The 19106-nt window shown below is 47.5% G+C and overlaps 1 protein-coding gene across 1 annotated transcript in view; it reads right to left on the reverse strand.

The window, feature by feature from the left end:
• Positions 1-19106, reverse strand: part of ATP6V1C2 (ATPase H+ transporting V1 subunit C2) — a 369892-nt gene that overhangs the window by 115437 nt on the left and 235349 nt on the right. The window contains exon 6 of the mRNA XM_078647802.1: positions 2544-2635. Within this exon, the coding sequence (XP_078503928.1) occupies positions 2544-2635 (92 nt within the window). The remainder of the gene's footprint in view (positions 1-2543; positions 2636-19106) is intronic.

The raw sequence follows: 19106 nt of genomic DNA on the forward strand, positions 1-19106 counted from the left end.
AATCATTAACCCACAGTCTTTGCATTTGCTGGAAGCTATTACTCCCTGTGATTTTCTGGCTGCGAGCAATATGGCATGTCCTAAAAAATTAGAACCTGCAGAGCAGCAGTTGAATCATGTTTGAAGGGTGAGTCCTCGAAGCTAGCGGCCCGATTCCTGAAGTATATGAGAGTGGCGTTATCAATGCAAATATGACCCGAACTATGGGGCATATTATCAAGGGGGTTTATCTCCGCTTTTTTGGTTTTAAAAGCCAAGAAAGCGGAGACAAAATTATCTCCCTATTACCTAGCTGTCGCTAACACCAGTTAGCGACAGCTAGTAGGAGATAGCGACCATCTTGGGCCCCACTTTGCATGTCAGTGATATTTATCACTAATGACATGCAAAGTGGGCGTGCCAAGATGTTAGCGACTGGAAACAGTCGCTAACATCGCTATCTCCTATTACCAACTTATGGAGATATTCGCGCTAAGCGCGAATATCTCCAAAAGCTAACACCTGCCCTGAGCAGTTCTTAGCCATGTTATCCAATGGGAGGTGGATAACATGGCTAAGAGCATTAGCTCGGTAATGCATGAATATCGCGGACTTTTCAGCGATATTCATGCATTGCGGCCGATTTTTATCGCATTTGCGATAAACCTTGGTAATACCAAGATTTATTTGCGATAAAAATCGCCGCAGCTCAGCTGTAAATTTTTGTCTCTAACCAAGCAATAGCGATAATTATCGCCCTTGCTTGGTAATATGCCCCTATATGCATTGTGTCCATGGAATAGCACCAACAAAATTCCAGCTGCACCAAACAGGCACACAGGCACCTCATCTGAAAGCCTTGATAACTTGCTGCCCACTCAGCAAAACTATGCCAGGAAACATTTGGAAGTCTCTCAACTGCAGTGTCAGGTCCAAATCTCTGAATAACATCTTTAGTAATTTCTCATAGTAACCACACCATCAAGCTACAGCACACTGCAAGGCAGACATCCGTACAAATGCCACTATTAAGTACCTGTAATTCAATAGGGGCCTTGCTAAACCACATCTGGGCGGCCTTCTGGTACCTCCACATAGTCAGCCCAGCAAGCAGCCACAAACGCACTTTAGGAGCACGTTGGTATACTCCACATATGGATTTTAGATAAACGTACTTACTTGCTTCACACACAGTGACTAATTCTCTGTTTTGTATCCTTTTAACCACATTATTTGTCATGTTGCAGAAATGCTTATACATGATCTAATGGTTTTATTGTAATGATTTTAAGTAATTGTACAATAAAGAACTCTATTCTATTCTATAGCTAAGCAAAGTTTTACTATATATGACCCCATATACATGTACCTTGATGATATGTATCTCTTTTTTTTTTTTTTAGAGTTTTATATAGCGCGAACTAGACCCGAACCGAATCAGGTATCAGAGCGCTTTACATAGCACAAGTTACGTTTTTTACATGAGGACACACACTTTCATTTTTAGGCACGGGGAGATTAAGTGATTTGCCCAGAATCACAGGAGGTTTGGCGTCGTTAATGAGACTTGAACCCAGATCTCCAGGTCCGAGGTCGAGCGCCTTAGCCGTTAGGCTAACTCCTCTCCCTTCTTTAAGGTACTTAGATGTGGATTTAAGAATTTGCACCTTCTCGATATGTTGGTCCTTGATATTTTTAACACAATATTCTGTCCACACAATATTTTTGGTTCCGACAACTTGCATCTATTTAGGGGCATATTAACAAGGGCTTTCTCTCCGCTTTTTTTGGCTATAAAAGCCAAAGAAGCGGAGATAAAAATATCGCCCTATCAACAACAGGGTGCTAACATGCATAATCGCATGTTAGCACCCTTTTTCACTACGCTTCCCTAATGAGATGCAAAGTGGGCGTTCCAGAGCAAAATAATAGGAGAAATGTCGCTAAGCGACATTTCTCCTATTATCAAGCTTCACACTAACCCTGTTAGAGACAAAAAAAGCAGCGCTAACCATGGTTAACGCTACTTTTTTACGTCCGCTAATTTTCAGACTTAGCCATGTAATCCAATGGGAGGTGGATTACATGGCTAAATCCACAATGGGCTATCAACAAGGATATCCCTATCCTTGTAGTTTTATCGCTGCATTACCAGCGATAACCTCCCAAAATGCCACTATCGCTGGATTTTTTCATCGCCTAGGCGGTTAGCGTTGTTAAGCGCCCTTAGCGTTAATTTTTCCGGTTCCTTGTTAATATGCCCCTTAGTTTCTTAAGAAATGTTGTCATTTAAGCCTCTATCACGGCCAATATGTTAGTTTCCAAACACTACTAACAACAGTCTGTATCAGTGTCAGGACTTTTAGACAGAAGCAATATGCATCTTCCAAATACTAAACTGAAATATGCATTAATGTGAGCATGTTAGATTCCTGTCTACGTGTATTAGTGCACATTGAGGTCTTCTCCGACAGCCTTTATGATATACAAAAACATGTGTATTAAGTGTTACAAAATAATAAAAACAAATACAAAAAAACACTCACATAAAGGTCTATACATACACAGTTTTTCTTTCCAGACTTTGCAAGTTTCCCTTTATGTTGTTATATGCAGCCGCGCGGGACTTCAAATCCGTATCAATCTGTGAAATTTGCTAAAAATGGAAGCAAAATACTAAATATAAAGTCATTTCTAAAAAATACAGTGTAGCATGGCAATAAATGCAAAAATACTATCATAGGAATCATCAATAAAACAAAATTAACATATGTTTATATTTCCTTTATAATTCTCAAAACTTGTGAATTTGATTATTGGTTCTTGACGCAGGGATTTACACGATAGGGCAGATTCACAAGAGAGTGCTTTCTATGACAATAAGCCACATTCAGAATATAGAAAATGGGACAAGAATAAACATTAGTTGTCAACCATCAGCTACAACATGACTTTGCATAAAGGATCAAGAACATCAGAGAACAATATCCATTGGAGAAATAAGTGTTCTTGAAATGTCATGACACCAGATGTCGGTACGACGCCAACCTCCTCCATGCACTCAACGCCGGCCGATTTACCGCCTGCTTCCAGGCCACCCTGAAGAACATCCACTGACCTTTCACCTGCCGAAACTGCAGCATCACCAGCGAGCGTACACCAGCATGTCCTGCCCCCCTACCACCAATGCAGGCAACAGCCACCTCAGATGCATATTGCTCAACACCCGCTCTGTCCACAGGCACGCCATTGAACTCTGGGACCTGCTTGACTCATCCTCCCCGGACATCACGCACCTGACAGAGACCTGGATGAACACCTCATCGACGCCTGACTTTGCCATAGCCATCCCGGACGGCTACAAGATCACCCGCAGGGACCGCATCAACCGACTGGGAGGAGGAATCGCCATCATCCACAGAAATACCCTGAGAATCTCAACCAACACCGAACACACCGTTAGCACCGCCAAACACCTACACTTCCAGATCCACATCGATCCCAACACCACCCTCAGAGGAACCCTCGTGTGTACACCCCCTGGACCACAGGCACAGTTCATCGACTCCATCACAGACGCTGTAAGCTCACGCGCCTTGGCCTCCAAAGATTACATCCTCCTCGGAGACCTAAACTTCCACTTCGAGAACACCAACGACAGCAACTCCACCACACTTTTGGACAACCTCGCCAACCTCAGCCTCACACAGCTCGTCACAACACCCACCCACTCCGCCAGACACACGCTCGACACCATTTTCTCAGCCAGCAGCCACGTCTCAGTCAGCCACATCACCAAACTCCACTGGACCGACCAGTACTGCATCCACTTCTCCTTCATGAAAACAACCACACACAACCACCAACAGCAAAGAATCTCCCACCGCAGCTGTAACAAGGTCACCGAAGACCAGCTAATCACCACCCTCACCCGAAACCCACCAACCGACCACACCGACACAGCCGCCCGCAACCTCAGGCAATGGATCAATGACTGCGCCAACACTCTCGCCCCGATCAAGAAACCCTCAAACAGACGCACCGACAGAAGAGCCATCTGGTTCACCGCCACCTCCAGACATCCAAGCAGACCTGCAGAAGGACTAGAGAAGAAATGGCGCCATGAACAAACACCGGACAACCATGCAGCGCTCGAGAACGCCAGCCGCAGACACCACCAACTCATCCGAACGGCCTAAAGTACCTCCTTCAAGGAACGCATCGACAACGCACACAACAGCAAAGAGCTCTTCAACATCGTGAAGGAACTCGACAACCCCATCTCCAGCTCCACCGACATCCCGCTGTCACAAGACCTCTGCGACTCTCTAGCAACCTTCTTCCACTGCAAGATCACAGACATCCACGACAGCTTCAACTCCCAGACCACAGCCACCGACACCCCAGACCCACTGCCCCCCAGATGCACCAGATGCCTGACCTCCTGGAAACACGTCAACGACGAAGACACCATCAAGACCATGAACACCATCCACTCTGGCTCACCATCAGACCCCTGCCCCCATCACATCTTCAACAAAGCGAGCTCCATCGTCGCACCCCAACTCTATAAGATCTTCAACAGCTCATTCGAGACCGCCACCTTCCCAGAAAGCTGAAAACACTCCTGCTCAAAAAACCCAAGGCAGACCTAATGGACCTCAAGAACTTCCGGCCCATCTCCCTGCTTCTGTTCCTGGCGAAAGTCATCAAGAAAATCGTCAACAAACAACTAACCCAACTCCTCGAAGAGAACAACACCTTGCACTCATCCCAATCCTGATTCCGCAGCAACCACAGCACGGAAACTGCCCTCATTGCAGCCACCGACGACATCCGGGCCCTGCTGGACAATGGCAAAACTGCAGCCCTCATCCTCCTGGACCTCTCAGCTGCCTTCAACACCGTCTGCCACCACACCCTTTGCACACGCCTCTACAACGCAGGAGTCCGCAACAAAGCCCTAGACTTGATCACCTCCTTCCTCACCGACAGAACCCAGAGAGTCCGCCTCCCTCCATTCCGATCCGAAGCCACCAAGATCACCTGCGGCGTACCCCAAGGACCATCTCTCAACCCGACCCTCTTCAATGTCTACATGACACCGCTCGTCAACATCGTCCAATCACACGACCTCAACATAGTCTCATACGCCGACGACACCCAGCTGATCCTCTCCCGCACCAAAGACCGCACCCCCGCCAAAACCAACTTCTACGAAGGGATGAAGGCCGTCGCCAAGTGGATGAAGAGCAGTTGCCTGAAACTGAACTCAGACAAGACGGAGGTCCTCATCCTCGGCTCCACCCCCTCCGCCTGGGACGACTCCTGGTGGCCGGCTTTGCTGGGAACTGCGCCGACACCCACCGACCATGCACGCAACCTGGGGTTCATCCTGGACTCTTCCCTGTCAATGACCCAACAAGTCAATGCCGTCTCTTCCTCCTGCTTCAACACCCTCTGCATGCTTCGCAAGATCTACAGATGGATCCTCACCGAAACCAGAAGAACGGTCACCCAGTCCCTCGTCACCAGCAAGCTGGACTACGGGAACGCCCTCTACGCAGGAACCACGGCCAAACTCCAGAAGAGACTCCAAAGCATACAGAACGCCTCCGTACACCTCAACATCCCCCGCCAAAGCCACATCACCGCCCACCTGAGGGACCTGCACCAGCTCCCCGTTAACAAGAGGATCACCTTCAAGCTCCTCACCCACGCTCACAAGGCACTCCACGACACCGCACCAGCATACCTCAACAACCGACTCGCCTTCTACACCCCGAACCGCCAGCTCCGCTCCGCCGACCTCGCCACCGTCCCACGCATCTGCAGAATGACCGCTGGCTGCAGATCTTTCTCCCACCTCGCCGCCAAGACAAGGAACACCCTCCCCACCCACCTACGACAGACCCAGGACCTGCTGACCTTCAGGAGACTCCTTAAGACCTGGCTGTTCGATCAGTAGCTGCTCACCCCCCCCCCCCTCCCCCTCAGTGCCACGAGACCCTCATGGGTGAGTAGAACGCACTACAAATTGATTGATTGATTAATGTTCAGAAATCATCTAAACTTTTGTCAAGTAAGGAGATTGATGAATATTGGCTCCTCCTCCATTTATTGAGGATCTGCTTGTTTATTTGAATCCCATTACGTGTGTCAAAGATAAAGAATAACACGCACTGGAAAAGCCAACAGGTCTTTGGCTTTATTAATGTTCTTAACTACGTTGTACAGCAACAGGCTGCTTTGTAGCATGGCTGAAAGTAAAAAAAATGTTTTATGATGCAGCTAGTGATCGCCGAGTCATAGTCTTTTTATTCTTGGCGGAGGGAGGGCTTTATCAATGTATAGCAGCATGAAAAAAAACAGTGCTGTGACGTAGGTAGCACTAGCTGTATCATACCACTTTTTTTTAAATGCTGGAGGGAGGGCTAGACGGGTGCCAATATGGAGGGAAGGAGGGTGTGTAGTGGGGAGCAAGACTGGCAATCGAGGGTGTGGAGAAAAAGGCAACATTGGTCCAAGTCACCGCGTTTTGTTTTTGTTATGGTGGTTTGGTGGTCACGGTCAACAATGGGAGGGTGGGTGACAGGGAAAACACAAATGACGGAGCGAGGACAGGAAGAAGGAACAATATGGACAACAGGGGAGGGCATTTAGCAGGGGCAACAGTCAACAGAGGAGAGCGGGTGGCAGTGGTAACACTGACAATGGGGGAGAGGGGAGGAAGGACCAAAGCGTGTGCAACGGGCAACACAGACAACATAACTTGGGGGCAATACTGAAAATAGAGGGGTGGCAGGTGGGAGGCAACACAGACAGCAGATGGGGTGGGCAGTCCTGAGGAAGGAGAAGCACATGAGGGAGACAGTTGAAAAGACGCACTCTGGTTCAGTGCCTTAACTCAAAGAATAAAGTAGCACCTAAAAAAATGAGCAGTGGAAGGACACAAGTAATGCATCTATGCTCCTGGGGAGGGACAGACCCATGAAGACGAAGGAAGCCTATGGCAGCTGATTGAAAAGAAGCAAGCAAATTAGAGTGACAATTAAGCCCATCAAACGTAAGCAATAGACGACCTCTAAGTATCTTGTTAAAAAACAGTAAGTCCCACAAGAGACAGCGAGGTGCTGTTTTAGGCGAGACCTACACACGACCTAGGCCAGAAAGATGCCAGTACTTCTAGAACTCCATCAATTGTTTATTTTGTATATGTTGCCCTAAGTGGGAAGGGTATGCCCAGACGTGGGTCCAACTACACCACTGGATTCAAGCTAGCCTGGCTGATGAAGGTTGATGCCCTGAAACCGGTCCCAGGATGCGTGTTTCCGGTCCAAGGAGGACCTGGCTTGGCAGTTCGGGCTGGACTGTTTCCACAAGGAGCAGGGTCAAGACTGATTTGCATATGGCTGGGTCCAAACTGGTGTGGTGAGCAAAAGAATGATGGATTAAACCCAGATACTTGTGACTGGGGGTAAATGTTTGTATTGTCCAGCATTCCGTCCATCAATTGTTTCTTTTGTATATGTTGCCCTAAGTGGGAAGGATATGCCCAGACATGGGTCCAGTGCTCACTACACCACTGGATTCAAGCTAGCCTGGCTGATGAAGGGTGATGCCCTGAAACCGGTCCCAGGATGCGTGTTTCCGGTCCAAGGAGGATCTGGCTTGGCAGTTCGGGCTGGACTGTTTCCACAAGGAACAGGGTCAAGACTGATTTACATATGGCTGGGTCCAAACTGGGGTGGTGTGGTAAGCAAAAGAATGATGGATTAAACCCAGATCCTTGTGACTAGGGTTAATGTTTGCTTTGTCCAGCATTCCGTCCATCAATTGTTTCTTTTGTATATGTCACCCTAAGTGTGAAAGGTATGCCCAGACGTGGGTCTCGTGCTCAATACACCACTGGATTCAAGCTAGCCTGGCTGATGAAGGGTGATGCCCTGAAACCGGTCCCAGGATGCTTGTTTCCGGTCCAAGGAGGACCTGGCTTGGCAGTTCAGGCTGGACTGTTCCCACAAGGAACAGGGTCAAGATGGATTTGCATATGGCTGGGTCCAAACTGGGCTGGTTGTCGTGAGCAAAAGAATTATGGATTAAACCCAGATCCTTGTGACTGGAGGTGAATGTTTGAATTGTCCAGAATTCCACCCATTAATTGTTTCTTTTATATATGTTGCCCTAAGTGGGAAGGGTATGCCCAGACGTGGTTCCCGTGCTCACTACACCACTGGATTCAAGCTAGCCTGGCTGATGAAGGGTGATGTCCTGAAACCGGTCCCAGGATTCTTGTTTCCGGTCCAAGGAGGACCTGGCTTGGCAGTTCGGGTTGGACTGTTGCCACAAGGAACAGGATCAAGACTGATTTGCATATGGCTGGGTCTAAACTGGGGTGGTGTGGTGAGCAAAAGAATGATGGATTAAACCCAGATCCTTGTGACTGTGGGTGAATGTTTGCATTGTACAGCATTCCGTCCATCAATTGTTCCGTTAGTACTTCTAGAACTGCCATGGAACCAGATAATGTTACAATGATCTACTTTTAACACAAGAATGAGTAACCCAAAGGTATCTGACGAAGCTTCTCCAAGAATTAATGGATTTTATGGCAAGACAGGAGGTTAATATTATGCAATCCTCTTTATTGCGCCACCCACAGAAGCATCTTCAAAGAACATAGAACACTAAAAAATTCTTTAGAACATTAACAAAGAGCCAGTACCTCCATGACTCTTCAGGGCATATTATCAACAACTAGCGATATTTATCGCTAAATAAGCTTAGCGACAATTTTTCTATCGCCGCGCATCGCCGGATTTTATCGCAGAGATAACGTGCTATTAGCAACGTTTATCGCAAATGCGATAAAATATCCAGCGATAGAGGCTTAATGCCAAATCCAGCGATATTCAGGCATTAACGCCAATACGGTCTTAACCTGAATATCCAACTCCCATTGGATATACAGGTTAAGAAGTGGTCTGAGCAGGCGTTAGTTTTCAGCGATATTCGCGCTTAGCGCAAATTTTTTCATCGCTACGCCTGCGTTGATAATAGGCGATAGCAATGTTAGCGACTCCTTTCAGTCGCTAACAGGTTGGGTACGCCCACTTTGCATGTCATTAGCGATAAATATCGCTGACATGCAAAGTGGGCCCCAAACCGCTCGCTATCACCTAAAAGCTGTCGCTAACTGATGTTAGCGTCAGCTTGCTAATAGGGCGATGAAATTATCGCCGCTTTGTGGCCGAAAACGGCCGCAAAAGCAGCGATAATTTCATATCGCCCGCCTTGCTAATATGCCCCTTCGTTCTTTTTTGCTGCTGCCCTTAAGATAAGTTGTGTTTTCCTTTTCTCTTAACTTTTGAGTTTGAAAGAGTTATAGTTTTTGGTATGTGAAGATTTTAGATCTGGTTTATTTAATAAAGTGAGAATGTATTGTTTGGATTTGAATGAAATTTTTCTTTTTTTGCAAGTAGATCGTTTTAATTCAATGACAAAGGTTAATTATTAAAAGATAGAATGTATGTTCTCAAGAAATATTTTTATGATTATGTCAATTTTGTTAATTTTTCAGGTTTGGATTTAATTATTCAGGTTTAGCACTTATGAACGGTTGTTTGAGAAATATGATGTTTTGAATAGTTTTATCGTTAGCGCATTGTGCGCAAGGAGACTTGAAAATATGTGTCTTGTTACACTTTGGGAATTTATGATGAGGCATAGCGGGTAAATCGAGAAATTTTATGAGCGGTCGTTGGAGTTTAAATATGGTAATAGAGTTTTTTCATTAGCGCGTTGTGCGCTTGAGTTTTTAGACGTGTGTCGAGTTAACGAAGGGTTTGTCAGTCTCCTTCGTGCGCGTTGAAATACATAAAGGGTTTTAAATATTTCTTAGGTTTAAGAGGTTTGAACAAGTATTTGGGAGAGAATTGTTAAATTCAAAGGTAAATAACGGTAGCTTACCGTTGATTTGCACGTCATAGAAGATTCTGTTCAGGACGGCCATTGTGTAGAATTAGTCAGGCAGTCCGCGCTAATGCGCGTGCACTGGTACGTCGGGTAACGCATGCGTAGAAGCGTATCTGCTTTGATGAGAGAAACTGACAGATGAAACTGTTGGTTTTGCGAGACAAAGAGAGTTAGAGGTTACAAAGGAATTTATTGTTCTGAGGGAATCAGATATTTTAGGACGTTTTATTCGGTAGTTGTTTGTTGTTTATATATATTTTGGAAAATAGTTACTTAGTGTGTTTTTTGTTGAATTTTGAACATAACAATATGCAGAGGTTAATGCTATAACACAGGCTAATTTAAGTATGGAAGAGACGATTACTCTTATGCTAACTAAGTTTGCTAGTGATTAAGATTCTAAAATGGATAAAAAGTTTGAGGTTTTTAAGAGGAGTAGTGGTCTTAGTTTTCACGAGGAGCCTTTTTGGTCCGCTGGGGAAGCTCCTGTGTTGGAAAGGAAAGGTGGGAAAGTAAACAGGAAGTGGAAGAATGTAGAATCTGATGGATTGAGGAGTAAAAAAGCTAAGGCTGCCTACCCAGACTCAGGTTTTTTGCGTAAATGTGCAAAACAAGCAGGTGTCGAGGACACACATGGGGACCTAGAAAGAGGTCAAGGTAGTAGAAGCCATACTACCGTATTATGTGATGAGTCTTCGGGTAGTGCAGAAATAGAATTAAGTTGTTCATCTGATTTTGATTCTGATGTTGAATTTGTGGATAAAATAAACAAAAGCAATGAGGCAAAGACTAAGGAAAAGCCCGATGAGAGTGCTGGGGTCATGGATTCTTTAGGGGAGTCTGTGTTTGATCCTATGATGTTAAAGCACCCATTATTCCCTGAATGGAGCCCGGCTCCACATGTTGCATTATGTCCAGATGTGGCTTAGAAAGCAGATTCCAAAGAACGTGAGGTTGAGGCTCCGTTCAGAGTGTCCTAGACCAAGTCTATCTAATAAGATTGCTTTGACGCCTGAACTAGACGCAAAAATTATTGCGTTTGTTGCGAAAGGCGGTAGAGATCCGAAGAAAGGATTGGATAAGGGATTAAAAATGTGTCAGGACAGACTGCTTGATCTTACAGGGCCACTTACAAAAATCTTCGATATGGCTGAAGAGGCCTATGTTGAAAAGAAAGGACTGGACATAGAAGAGCTTAGAGAGTGGATTCAAAGGGCGGTATGTTTGTTGGGAAATGCTAATACCGCTATTTTGGTTGAAAGAAGAGTATTCTCCTGAAAATGTATCCTAAATTGGTATTAGCCAATAATGAGAGTGGATCAGAGGCAAATGGTATGCTTTTTGGTGAAACTTTCATAAAAGACATGAGCAAGTATGTGGGTGCTTTTAGTTTCTTGGAAAAATCTCAGAGGGATATAAAGAAGGTTTTTGACCGTCGGGTTTTTGGCAGGGCCGGGAGAAGTAGAGGTCGTTTTTCCGGCCGTGGTCAAGGCATCACAAGGGCTTCAATTGCGAGAGGGTATAGAAACTACAATTACAACTATTAACAACAGACTGGATATCAACCCAGAGGTTTCTATCCTCAGAAGGAAAGAGGAAATTCTAGGGGAAATAGAAGATCAAGAAGGTCAGGTAAGACAAGACCTTATCGTTATCCATGTAAAGTTGGGCGGCAGACTTGCCCAATTTTACAAAAATTGGAGTATGTTAACAGGAGACCCTTGGGTTCTGCAGACGGTTTTGGGTTATCGTATAGATTTCATAGAGGATCCGGTTCAGGTTTGTTGTCCACCAATAATCAGGTTCAACTCGGAACTGTCAGGGTTGGTAGAGAAAGAAGTAAGAGAGTTGTTAATGAAAGGAGCGACTGTAGAGGAATTGGAAACGTGTGCAGGGTTTGTAAGCAACATTTTCTTGGTAGAAAAAAAGGGAAGGGTATGAGACCTGTGATAAATGTAAAGAGTCTGAACGATTGGGTAGAGTACCATCATTTCAAGATGGAGGAGTTGCATATGTTGAGAGATGTACTTCAGACAGAGATTGGATGACTCGTCTGGATCTGAAAGACGCATATCTGACAATTCCGATATGGTTAGAACATCAGAGATTTCTGAGGTTCAGATGGGGAGGAAGATTATGGAAGTTTGTTTGTCTCCCCTTCGGACTTTCCTCTGCCCCATGGTGTTTCACTGAGATGCTCCGTCCAGTTGTTGCATTTTTGAGAGAAAGGGGAATTCGTGTGATAAATTATTTAGACGACATTTTAATTATGGATCAGGAGAAGAGGAGAGCGGAAGATCACACAATGTTAGCTGTGAATCTTTTGAAGAGTCTAGGATTTGTTGTGAACAGAGAGAAGTCATGTTTGATCTCAAGTCAAGAAACTCAGGGGCATATTATCAAGAACAGGCGATATAATTATCGCCGCTTTATCGGCAGGAAACTGCCGCTAAAGCGGCGATAATGGGCTTGATAATATGCCCTTGTGAATTCCCATAGCAGCCCAGGTTAACACCAGAACCTGGGCTGCTATGGGAATTCACAAGGACATATTATCAAGCCCATTATCGCCGCTTTAGCGGCCGTTTCCTGCCGATAAAGCAGCGATAATTTTATCGCTTATTCTTGATAATATGGCCCTCAGTTTTTAGGTTTCATGATAAATACTATTCAGGGTCAGTTGAGGTTACCTTTTGTGAGAAAGTGGCTCTATATATACTGGACTAGAAGGAAGTACAGTGTGTATAGAGTCCACCAAACCCAGAGGTATAACAGAGGTTAAAGTCAGAACTGACCTTACTCTCCAAAGTGGTAGCTTGGTCGAGCAGTAAGGCAGTACCAGAGGACAGTGTAAAGCATTTGTTGTACACACTTAGCCAGCAGAAGGTTTCACACACTCAAGAACTGAGCTCCAGGCCAATTGTTGTTATATCCTCAGATATAATTGTTTTATTTTTAGAACCAACAGTTATAAAAATATACTTTTCAAGGTACGAGTACTCTCATGTAAATACTTTGCAGAGGAGCAATAAGTTTGTACACACAATAATTACAGGATAGCTAATAAGCAACACAGTTCTGAAACACACTCTAGCGTTGAGCTCAATGGGTTTTTCATAGGACAGTACAGTTGATTACTTTATGGATTACTTTGGTAGTTCCAGGACTAGATCGTAGATTCAGTCCTGGGGTCTAAGCTGAAACCAGATTAGCAAAAACGTTTTAGTTACTGTGATCAATTTTCCTGAATATAAAGCTGTTTTAAAAGTTCACACTTAGAAACTTTTCAAGGTGATTTAGACAATGTTATCGAATGGGAGGAAATTCAGGTTACAGGTAAAGTACGATCGCGTTACTTTTGTAACCCAGCACTAGTCTCCTAGGGCCAGCACTGGGGGCTTAACTCAAAACAGGTAGGTAACTGCATTTCAGTATTTCGTGTGATTTTTAAAGAATATTTGCAGTTTTCAAAAGTAGACACTTAGAAGAAATTTCATAGAAAAGCAGACAATGGGTTCCTAAGGAGAAAATACAGGTTACTTGTAAACCTGTTAGGGATTACTTTTGCGGTTCAGTACTGGGCTGATCACAGGTGAGTATTTTCGAATTCGGACTTTGGCTGATTTTATAGGAATATTTTCAGTTTTCAAAACTTCACACTTCAAAAATTTTCGAGTCGAAATGGGTCAATGTTATCCAATGGCAGGTAAGTGAATTACCGGTTTCCAGGTGAGTACTTGGTTGGTAAAGTTAGGGTTCTGGGCGTAGACTCAGGGGCCCCCCAGGGTCAGGTGAGTACAGTTAGTTCAGTCCCAGCGGGGCAGGGGCGGCCAGGTGCAGAGGTAGGTAGGCCCAATGTTACCCAATAAGGGAAAGGGGGCCTTCGGTTGGTGGCTGCTGGCTAGCAGGCCACGAGGCTCTGGGAGCTGGGCTCCTGGTCACTTGCTCTGCGCAAGGGGGGAAGTAGGATAGGGCAAAGAGGTCACAGCCAGCGTCACTCGGGCGGCTGGGTGCAAGGTGCTTTTGAGCCGTCGGGCACTCAATGTTATCCAATGAGTTTCTTGAATAAGGAACAAAGGCTGCAGGCTCGGGGACGGTGACTCTCCAGGGGCGACCAGCACTCCGAGAGGTAAGTTGGGATGATGGAGCACAGGTAGGTACCCCAAAGGGAGGCACAGGAGGCCGCGGGGCGCCGGGTGCAGTGTTGTCTTTGGGGGTCGGAAAAGCTTACCCTCGGCTGGTCGCGGTTGGGGTGGCCTCAGGTTCTGAGTCTGCAGGCGTCGGCTGGGTCATCGAGGAGGGTCTTTGGGCACTGGACTTCGGGTCCCAGTCGCCGGGGGGACGTCCTCGTGGTCTTGGTTCGGGTTGGCCCGGCCCGGGCTCGGCTGGTGCAGAGTGGGCTGGTCCGGAGCTTCCTGGTGAGCACCAGGTGGGGTGTTGCAGCAGAGCCTCTGCTGATGGGAGTCCCAGTCTTCGAGAGGGTCAAGGCAGGCAGGTCCTCTGGGTGTCCCAAGGTTGCTGTTCGCGGAGGTCGCCGGGATTAGGCAGGAACAGTTTCCAGGATCAACAGGCCGATAGGGCTGGGGCCAAGTCAGTTGTTGTTGTCCTGTTGTTAGCAGCTGCGCGGCGGGTATTCTTCTTCTTGATCTTCTTTCCTCTTTTGATATCGGTATCTGAGGAAGGAAGGTTCAGGGAGCCCCTAAATACTAAATTTAGGGGCGTTACAGATAGGGCAAGGGCAGGGACCAATGGGTCCCTGTCCTGGGGTGAGTACACCTCCTAGCCTGCTCCTCTCCTGTGGGAGGGGGGCAGGAGCCTAGCTGGGATTGGGCAGGACTCCCCATCTACAAGATGGCCTGAGCCCGGGGTCGTGCTTCATCTCGCCTCCTCCACCTGAGGGGTGTAGTTGGCACAGGTTGGCACACCCCCTTCCTGACGTAGTTTTTCCCGCCAGTCTTCCCGCCGGAGTGGGGTAGAACTGGTGGGGGGCTGGTTGCTGGGTACAGCAAATGGTCAGGAGAAGCTCTCAGAGGCGGTATGCCTTTGAAGCTTTCCCCCGTCCATCCTGGGGGAGGAGACATAGCACCTAGCCCAGGATGTGCATTGTTGCAGGCCCAGGAGAGCAGGGGTTCTCCTACCCAGGGGTCCAGCAACATGTCTGCTGTGTGGCAGCCTCTGCAGCCACTCAGCCCAGATGTGGATTGTAGGTTCGGCTTTTGGAGGGCATCTCTAAGATGCCCTCTCGTGCATGTTACATTAAGTCCCACACTGGCATCAGTGCGGGTTTAATGTCCTGAGAAGTTTGGTACCAAACTTGTCAGTCTTCAGTGTAGCCATTATGGTGCTGTGGAGTTCGTAATGACAACCTCCCAGCACCATAAACTCTTAAATGGCATCACTGCACTTACAGTGCCCAGGAATGGCCCTGGGTACTGTAGGGGCACAGGGCTCATGCACCGGTGCCCTCACCTCTGGCAAAGGGCACCCAGCTAGATGGGTGACTGAAGTATGCCAGGGCAGTGGGTTCTGTGGGCATGGCACACAGGGATGTGTGCCATGTCGACTTTTGTTTTCGTTCTGTACTTAGGCACTCAGCCTGCAAAGGCAGTGTGTGGGTGCCAGGGAACAGGGCCCCAGAGGGTGGCACAACCAGTGCTGCAGCCCTAAGGGGTATTCTCTGGTCACCATGCCCTGGGTACCTAGGGTACCATTTACTAGGGACTGACAGGTGGCCAGAGGTGCCAATTGGGTTTTAGCTTCAACACAGTTTTCGGGAAGGAACACAGGCCCTGGGTACCTGGTTGGCAGGAACCCAGCGCACACTCAGCCAAAGCACATCAGCAGTTCAGAAAAAAGTGGGGGCATACCAATGCAAGAAAGATGGCACTTTCTCACACACACCCGCCCCCCAAACGAAAGGTGATGAGACTAACCTTGCCCCTAGGGAGTCTTTATTGTCTAAGTGGAAGAACCTGGAAAGTCCATCTGCATTGGCATGTGCAGTCCCTGGTCGGTGTTCCACTTCAAAGTCCATTCCCTTTAGGGAGATGGACCATCTCAGTAGTTTTGGATTTTCCCCTTTCATCTGCATTAGCCATCTGAGAGGTCTGTGGTCAGTTTGAACCAGGAAGTGAGTCCCAAACAGGTAGGGCCTCAACTTCTTCAGGGACCAAACCAAAGCAAAGGCCTCCCTCTCAATGGCGCTCCAACGCTGCTCTCTGGGGAGTAGCCTTCTGCTTAGAAAAGCAACAGGTTGGTCTTGGCCTTCCTCATTGACCTGGGAGAGGGCCGCTCCTATCCCCAGCTCTGAGGCATCAGTCTGCACTATAAACTGCTTGGAGTAGTCTGGTGCTTTTAGAATGAATGCTGAGCACATTGCTTCTTTCAGGGTGTCAAAAGCCTTTTGGCAACTAACAGTCCAGTTCACTTTCTTGGGCATTTTATTGGAGGTGAGTTCTGTGAGGGGGTCACAATGGACCCATTTCCCTTCACAAACTTTCTGTAGTATCCAGTCAAGCCAAGGAATGCCCTGACTTGGGTCTGGGTGGTTGGAGCTGCCCAGTCCAGAATACTCAGGATCCTGGACTGTAAGGGTTGTACCTGGCCTCCACCAACAAGGTGGCCCAAGTACACCACAGTGCCCTGCCCTATCTGGCATTTGGATGCCTTGATAGTCAGTCCTGCAGATTGCAGGGCTTGTAGAACCTTCCCAGGGTGGATCAGGTGAGCCTGCCAGGTGAAGCTAAAGACAGCAATATCATCAAGATAGACTGCACTAAAGAATTACAACCCAGTGAGGACTTGGTTCACCAAACTCTGGAAGGTGGCAGGGGCATTCTTTAACCCAAAAGGCATAACAGTAAACTGATAGTGCCCATCAGGGGTGGAGAATGCTGTTTTCTCTTTGGCTCCTGAGGCCATTCCAATTTGACAGTACCCTGCAGTCACGTCAAAGGTGCTTAGGAATGTGGCTGCCCCTAGTTTGTCTATCAACTCATCTGCTCTTGGAATGGGGTGAGCATCTGTCTTGGTGACAGAGTTGAGCCCTCTATAGTCCACACAAAACCTCATCTCTCTCTTTCCACCCTGTTGATGAGGTTTGAGGACTAGAAGCACTGGGCTGGCCCAGGGGCTCTCAGAGGGTTCAATCACCCCTAGCTCCAGCATCTTGCTGACTTCAGCTTTGATGCTTTCCTTGACTTGGTCTGATTGTCGATAGATTTTGTTTTTGACAGGGTTACTGTCACCAGTGTCCACATCATGGGTACACCAGCTGGTCAGACCAGGGGTCAAGGAAAAGATGCTAGCAAACTGCTGCAAGACTTGCTTGCAGTCAGCCTGCTTTTGGGGAGTGAGGGTGTCTGAAAAGACTACTCCATCCACTGACCCATCTTTTGGGCTGGCAGAGAGGAGATCAGGGAGAGGTTCACTCTCTGCTTCCTGTTCGTCATCAGTCACCATCAGCATGGTGAGGTCAGCCCTGTCATGGTAGAGTTTGAGGCGGTTCACATGGATAACCCAGGATAGGGTAAGGGTCACTCCATCTGTCTTGGAGAGCCCTTGGTGCCACCGGCTCTAAAACCCACACCTGTTGCCCCGGTTGAAACTCAACCATGGCAGCTTTTTGGTCATACCAGTGCTACTGCATCTCCTGGCTGGCCTCAAGATTTGTGGATGCTTTATCCATGTACTCAGCCATTCTGGACCTTAGACCAAGCACATAGTCCACAATGTCCTGTTTGGGTTCTTGGAGAGGCCTCTCCCAACCCTCCTTTACAAGACAAAGTGGTCCTGTTACAGGATGACCAAACAGAAGTTCGAAGGGTGAAAACCCCACTCCCTTCTGTGGCACTTCCCCATAAGCGAAAAGCAGGCATGGCAACAGGACATCCCATCTCTTTTTGAGTTTTTCAGGGAGCCCCATGATCATACCTTTCAGTGTCTTGTTGAATCTTTCTACAAGACCATTGATTTGTGGGTGGTATGGGGTAGCAAACTTGTACTTCAACCTACACTCCTTCCACATGTGTTTCAGGTAAGCAGACATGAAGTTGGTTCCTCTGTCTGAAACCACCTCCTTAGGAAACCCTACCTGGGTGAAGACACCTAGGAGGTCCTTGGCTACTGCAGGAGCTGTAGTGACCCTAAGGGGAATTGCTTCAGGGTACCTAGTAGCATGATCGACTACTACTAGAATGAATTTGTTCCCTGAGGCTGTGGGAGGTTCAAGTGGACCCACAATGTCCATACCTACCCTTTCAAAGGGTACCCCCACCACTGGCAGTGGTATCAGGGGGACCTTTGGCTTGCCACCTGTCTTGCCACTGGCCTGACAAGTAACACAGGAGCTCACAAACTCCTTCACTTTTTGGTTCATCTGGGGCCAGTAAAAGTGGCTAACCAACCTTTCCCAAGTTTTGGTTTGCCCCAGGTGTCCAGCTAGGGGGATGTCATGAGCTAAAGTTAGGAGAAACTCCCTGTACTTCTGGGGCACTACCACTCTCCTGGTAGCTCCAGGATTGGGGTTTCTTGCCTCAGCATACAGTAATCCCTCTTCCCAATAAGCTCTGTGGGTACCACCTTCATCTCCCTTAGCTTCTGCAGCTGCTTGCTGCCTCAGGCTTTCAAGAGTGGGGCAGTCTCACTGACCCTGGCACAGCCCTTCCCTAGTAGGTCCCCCTGGGCCCAGGAGTCCAACCTGGTAAGGCTCAAGCTCCACAGACTCAGTTCCCTCCAGGGTTCCCAAGTCCTCTCCTTGGGGAGAGGGGTCCTGAGAGGCTGGCTGTGTAGAAGCTGGTTCCCCAGTCTCCTTGCTTTTTCTCTTGGTTGGTTGGGCCATACTTTCAGGCTCCAACCTCACTTGTTCACCCTTCTTTTTGCTCTGTGCTCTGGTTTGGACACACACCAGTCTAGGGATACCCAGCATGGCTGCATGGGTTACTTGCTCAACTTCAGCCCAGGCTGAGGTCTCCAGGTCATTTCCAAGCAGACAGTCAGCTGGCAATTATGGTGAGACCACTACCAATTTCAGGCCAGTAACCTCCCCCCATCCTAATGTTACCATAGCCAGGGGGCGTTGGGTGGTAATGCTGTCAGCATTGGTGGCTGGGTGAGTTTTCCCAATCAGGTATTGCTCTGCGGAAACCAGCTTT

This window comes from Lissotriton helveticus, chromosome 6 (genome assembly GCF_964261635.1).
Source record: "Lissotriton helveticus chromosome 6, aLisHel1.1, whole genome shotgun sequence".
In the NCBI taxonomy this organism is placed as follows: Eukaryota; Metazoa; Chordata; class Amphibia; order Caudata; family Salamandridae; genus Lissotriton; species Lissotriton helveticus.